The following is a 6,512-nucleotide window of genomic DNA, read 5'->3' on the forward strand; positions in this document are numbered from 1 at the left end:
ATGCAAAACTGTCAAGTGTGTTTGATGTGCACTGAAGTCGTTGAACCGTTGATGTGCGCTCTGTTGTTGGCTGATACATATTACTAATGACCTCTTTGTTTCGCTGGACTTGTGACCCTTAGAATGAATATTATGTGATCATCTGTCCATGGTTATCCTTGGACATTTTAGTTCATAGTCCTTGGCAGTTGACAAATTTCTTAACGATGTGTGCCCCAGGGCAAAATTCTGCTGTATAGTTCAATGTTGTTGCTTGCAATGTGTGCTCCCTGGAAACAGGAACTTCCACAACATGCACTTCCAGGGCGAAACGCTCCCATATAAGCAGCAGCTTAAGAGTTCGCCCTGAAATAAACTCTCAGTCATAGGCGCTGGTTGTGTGATTCACACATCCATAGCTCAAGGGATACAAGTCATACAAGCACATTTCCCAACTTGCAAGTAGGGCGGAGACAAATCATCGACCCAAAAACGGAAAATCTGACATGGAAAACCAATCTTGCCATTGTTGTATCTATGTAGAAGTTTCATGGAATGATCAGTAAATACTTTGAAGATGTTCCAATAGACATGGACATGTTTAAAGAGCTATAGCACTGGCAACATACAACAGACAGTACAACACCCTTTGCCTTTTATATCACATTCTCGGAACAAATATGTTGAATAATATCCCACTATGATGCACAATTTCTCTCCTTTGAATCCTCTGACTGGTTAAATGATGCCGTGGATGCAAAACAACTTAGTACTCCCTCTGTAAAGAAATATAAGAGCGTTTAGATCACTAGCTCTTATATTTCTTTATGGAGGGAGTATTTCTGTACATGGTCATATCCAGACACCCTTGAATGCAGATTACTCTACCATTTTTCATACGTACAAGCACATTTTTCAACTTCCAAATAGCATTGGGACAATATTATCACATTGGCGCAAAAAACCTGGCATGAAAAAGCCAGTCTTACCACTCATCAGTGATATTCTCTACTGCAAAGTTTAATGGAATGATCAGTCAATGAATTGAAGATGCTCCAGTAGTTATGGACATGTTCAAAATTCTAAGCACATTACAACATCTGATGCCTTTTATCTCAAAATGAATATTGAATAGCATTAGCACTATGATACACAATTTCTGTCCCTCGAATGCTCTGCCCAGTTAATGGTGCTGCGGATATAACAAAATGTATATCTTATCTCTCTTTCTCAAAATCTGATGGGGAAAAGAATTACTTGGGGGCAATGTAACAAATTGTGCCTGTCTATTGTGAGAAAACAAAATGTACACTATACAATCTGAACAGTGTGACGCAAGGAATCAAAGGCATAATTTGAAGATCCTATGTAGCCTGGTACCATTCTGCCATGTAGAGGAAACAAGCATGAGAAATTCAATTTTCTTTCTGAGCGGAAAGTCGCCGTGCTTGTGGACACCATCTGTTTCTGTTGTATGACTGAAAACAGGAATTGGTGTGTGTATGTGTGTATCTGACACTGGGAGATAAAGATTGATCTATGCTATCTACTACTCATCTAGTGAGAGGCTCAAGCTGCACCTCCATTACACCAGAAGGCCTAGATTCTGAACTCCTGGCAGAGCTGTCAGGATGCAAGAGATCAACCGAGTCATCTTCCTCGGTGTTACCTAGAACCCAGTGCCCTCTGAAGCTTCGGTCGCCGCCCCTTCGTTTGACCTCTTTATATTCCAAGGACAGAGCTATAACTATGGCGGAAAGCACCCACAGCATCAAGGCCCAGGTGAGCTCCTCTACATTTTCACTGTCATACCTGTGGCCTAAATGCTTCATTCCGGTGAAAAGCGCCACGACTCCGACGACAATTGCTGACCTGCCTGTGATGACATGTAGGTACTCCCAGAGGACACGGTTCTGGGGTGGAACCTCCCCGTTAGCGGGCCTCTTGGGCCGGAAATAGGCATTGAGTGGCTGAAAAGCTGCCAACAGTAAGGCTGACAAACCAAACTTGACGTGCACTGAATCGACATAGAAACCTCGGAGCTCAGCTGCAGCAAAAAGGACGCCAAGGAACATTATAGAGATCCCAGAATACTGCAGATAGACATGTATTTGGTACCACCCGTCTCCCTTCAAGCTTTTCAAATACCGAGCAGCCAATATTCCACCAGGAAGCAAAATGCCCCAGGCCACAAACATCATAAATCCATGCACAGCCAGAACGGGCCGCAAGTCCTGTTCTGCCTCAGCTGAACCTCTCAACAAAAGAACACGTATGGGGCGACTGCTTGTGACCGAATGCATATTACTGTCCGTCAGATCATCTCCTGACCAGCTTGCACCCATGGCCCAAACAACCTTGAGAGGTGTGGTTGGATCAATAATATTCTTGCACTCTACCTTTCCAGTACAGGAAGGCTTAAGAGGACGTGTAAACTCAAATGTAATAACGCCATCTTCTGATTTACACCTGACATAGGTTAAATTTTCAGATGTTGAATGAATACCTGCTGCACTCTTTCCATCAATCCAGTAAGTCTTGACCCTGCCAACTCCATCATTGCCTACCCAGCCAACATAGGCATAACTGTTCAGCATCCCACTCCCAAACGCGACAGCAAGGTACCCGCTTTTCTTCTCACCTCGAGCTGCTATGGATATAGAGTCAGTGGACAGAGTCCAAAACAGAGTAACCTGCTGATCATCCAACAATACACTGTTATTGTACATGTCGCTGAGGCCTCCATCTACCACTTGAACCTTCCACCCCATCTTTGCTTCATACACCGACTGGTAGTAGACAAGATCAGGTGTATTCCTATCAGGCAGCCAAACCAGCTCTGTGGGGGTTGCTGGCACACCATGAACATCAGGGCCACCGGCATATATGACCTCAGTCTTATTCCGCAAAGTGGCATTTCCACCGATGGGGTCTGAAGTGACATACAGTGCCACATCATGACCAGCCTGCACTAAGAACTTCACCGGCACACCCCTCTCAACCTTCAGCAGTGGCGCCTCCTTCTTGTTGATGTATATCACCTTGTCCGGGTTTGGTGGGTTTGGGTAGCGCAATGCTGGAGCGGATGTCACAACCAGCGGTGTCTTCCCATCGGCAATGATCCTGTCCTGGTCTTGCTTATTGTCAGCATCCAACGGTCCAAGGCAACTGTCCACCACCTCGGACAAATTGACCCTCATCAATCCAAAGGTTTCGTCCCTCGGCCCCCCATGGTTCTGCGGGAGGTAGTGTGGGCGCAGGGTGTCCGGCGGACGCAGCTTCCCGATGGCCCAGACCACAGCCATCTCCTCCGTGGCACCAACAGGCACATCATACTTGTCATCTTCACTATCGAGTTTCCTCTTGTACCTGACGAAAGACACGCCATCGCGCCGGTGCCCATAAACCAGCCTGGAATTGTTCCTCCCGTCATCATAAGCACTGTCCGGGCACACTCCCGACACTGGCAGGTCATCCTTCCCCATGGTGCACTCGCTGTAGTCGGTAATGTAGTAGTCCTCTGCGAAGGGCATACCTTCCTCGGTGAAGCCGGCGACGACAACGTCCGAGCGGACCATGGCGGGGGAGTTGGCCTTGGGGTCGGCCCACCCGAAAGCCATGTAGTACTCGGAGCCAACGGCAGCCTCAAGGCCGATGTCGACCTCGCCGGCGGACACATTGAGCGTCCAGCGAAGGCGGTAGCCCTCGGAGAGCTGGACGCAGTTGTCGAACATGGTGGGCGCGGCGATCCGGGAGGCAAGAGCGGCGGTGGTGTTGGAGGAGTTGGAGACGGCGGATAGGAAGACGTGGCCGAGGTCGGAGGAGGTGTCGGGGTCGAAGATGGCGAGGAGCGGCGGCAGCGGGGCGGAGAAGGGGAGGCGGAGCGTCTCGTTGCGGAAGGTGGCGTTGAGCGGGAGCGGCGAAAAGGGGCGGCCTTTGGCGAGGTCGTCGAGGGAAGGGCCGTCGGCGGCCCAGAAGCGCGCGGAGGGGGAGGCGGCGAGGAGGTCGAAGCGCGTGAGCTGGAGCGCGCAGGCGCCGGAGGGGTCGAGGCGCACCGTGCCCCGCAGCTGGTGCTGCAGCATGGTGAGGTCCGCCGCGAAGCCCGCCGTGAGGTTGGTGTGCCGGCACGCCGCGTCGGCAACGGCCGCCAGGACCGCGGCCGCCACCGCGAGGCTGGCGAGGAGTGGGGCGAGGGCGGGGGCCATGGGATCACCCGGCGGCCCGCCACGCCGCGGCGGATCCGCGGATCGAGATCTGGGCCGGCGGGGCGGCGGGGGGTTGGGATCTGGGGTGGACGTTGGACTTGGAGCGGAGTTGGGTTCGGGAGAGTAGGAGGCCGGGCGGCGGGACGGTGGCGTGCGTGGGAGGCGAGGCGGGGCGGCCGGGGGGCGGTGGATATTCGGAGGAGGGGAGGTTCTCGGTGGGGTGGGGATGCGACCGCCGCAGTTTGCTGTGGCTGTGGCGGTGGTGGCGAGGCGACTGGACCGGTGCGGTGCTGGTAGGGAAGCACCACCGGCAGCGCCTACAACTTTTATTTTTTTTGAGCGGGGCAGCCCTACAACTGTCAGTCACTGGCAGTGGTCCTCCACACCCCACGTGTTAGAGAGGCAAGGACGTGCTATTTTTTCCAAAGATAATAAAATAAAAAGGGAAGTGTTTACACCCGGCGCACCGGCCGAGTCTTCCGCCGGTCGCGCGTGGGCCACGCGATCCAGCTGGATCGAACGACCAGGGAGACGCGATTTGGGACTTTTTTTAGGCCCACCACCCCTCCTATCTTATCTCCTCCGAAAACAAACGTGGTCCACTCATTTGCTACAGTGCATCGTCTCCTACCTCCAGAAGCGCTCCTGCAAGTGGCTCCACCGCGTGATTTTTTTTCAATCTCCTCACCACGATGCACAAACTCTCCCGCAACGGAGGTGCTTGGACCATGCCGGAGGCGCCGCGACGGAGATGCTGGGACCGTGCCAGGGGCGCCGTGCCAAGCCGTGCCGACGAGTCTCCATGGATGACCATTGGTGAAGATTGCGATGCCAGCGAGCGACAACGATGCTGGAACTAGCATTTTGTTTTGCTTCAACCGGCCAAATCCAGAGCTGGAACCACTGTTGTTTTTTGCTGCAACCAATAAGCGAGTTGGAAACACAGCTGATTTTTGCTACAACTAGATCATTTTTTTGCTACAACCGGTGTCGCTATTTGCTACAATCTTCGGCGTGTAGTTTTGTGGCCCATGACAACAAACAGCTGCAACTGGGAGATGAGGAAAGTTGCAACCCACGCTGCGAAAAGCTACGACCGGCAACAAAAAAGCTACAACTATTGGACTGACGTGTTGCAACCAACGACGGCAAACTTGTGGCCGGCGACAGCAGATAGCTGCAACCTACGACCAGGAGCTGCAACCGGCGTCCAATTTTGCTACAACCTGCATTTTGTCGTGCTACCATTGGCGTCAAGTTTTGCTACAACCGGAATCAACAGTTGGAAAAAAAGCTTCAACTGGCGGTGTTTTTTGCTGCCACCGTTGATGAATTTTGCTACAACCTTTAATCAGGGGGTCCGGCGGGGGCGCTGGACTGCGAGCGGCGGGGCGCGCGACTGCAAGCTGCCGGAGCTGCAACCGGCCACTGGTGTTGCCGGAGCCGCGACCATCACCAGCGAGGGGAGCTGCAACCCACGGGCGAAGTTTTTGCTGCATGTAGATCCCGGCGAGAAACATGAGAGAAGAAGGCGGAGACCGGCGGCGAGCGCGGCGACTGGCGGCGAGCGCGGCGACAGGTGGCGAGCGCGGCATCCAGTAGCGGGGGCGGCGGAGAGAGAGAGGTCCAGGTGACGGGGTGACGGCCGGCGGCTGGGAGGGGAGAGGAAGAAAGAGAGGGGAAGTCAACGCGGGGGAATCGGACGGCTCCTAAGCGCGCGCATCCAACGGCTAGGGCTGGACCGGCCGAAACTGTTCGACCGGCGCACCGGCGCCTAGCATCGCCCAAATAAAAAAGGAGAGACAAGATGTGCCATTTTGTCGAGCCGAAATAAAAAACGTGGCATTTTGTCAAACCACTAGTAGTGACTCTTATCTTAGATGAAAAACATCCGGGTTTTTTCCACCGGCGGATCCAAAGGGCATATTGAAGCCGTGGCATTCGATCAGCAGAAAAATTCTAAATTTCGTAACATCTTCCGACTAGGTTCTTAGAACGCAATGCACGGCGGACCGTTCAGCGCGAAGAGGTGGATGGCAGATGAAGGGCGGAGAGGAGAAGGAAATCCAAAAGGAGGAAAGACGAGAGGGAGGGGGGGCAGAGACTGGCATGCATGCCGATTGGGTATCCCCTCCTACCTTTAGGGCTCCGGCATCACCAGCGATAGTAGCGCCATACACAACAATTACTAGGAGGGGGTGGATGAGGGCGGCTACACGGAAAAGAAAGCGTGTTGAAAGGATCGACGACAAAGATGGCGAAAATGGGGATGATGTGCACCAAAAGAAATATATTGGTTTGTAGTTGGTTTTATTGGTTTTCTTTGCT

General features: G+C 52.7%; 1 protein-coding gene across 1 annotated transcript; it reads right to left on the reverse strand.

The window, feature by feature from the left end:
• Positions 1-1,083: 1,083 nt before the first annotated feature.
• Positions 1,084-4,337, reverse strand: LOC123104795 (cytochrome b561, DM13 and DOMON domain-containing protein At5g54830). Its single transcript, XM_044526689.1, has one exon. The coding sequence runs from the start codon at positions 4,182-4,184 to the stop codon at positions 1,533-1,535; it is 2,652 nt and encodes an 883-aa protein (XP_044382624.1). The 5' UTR covers positions 4,185-4,337; the 3' UTR covers positions 1,084-1,532.
• Between the last annotated feature and the right edge of the window lie 2,175 nt (positions 4,338-6,512).

Source organism: Triticum aestivum, chromosome 5A (assembly GCF_018294505.1).
Source record: "Triticum aestivum cultivar Chinese Spring chromosome 5A, IWGSC CS RefSeq v2.1, whole genome shotgun sequence".
Taxonomy (NCBI): domain Eukaryota; kingdom Viridiplantae; phylum Streptophyta; class Magnoliopsida; order Poales; family Poaceae; genus Triticum; species Triticum aestivum.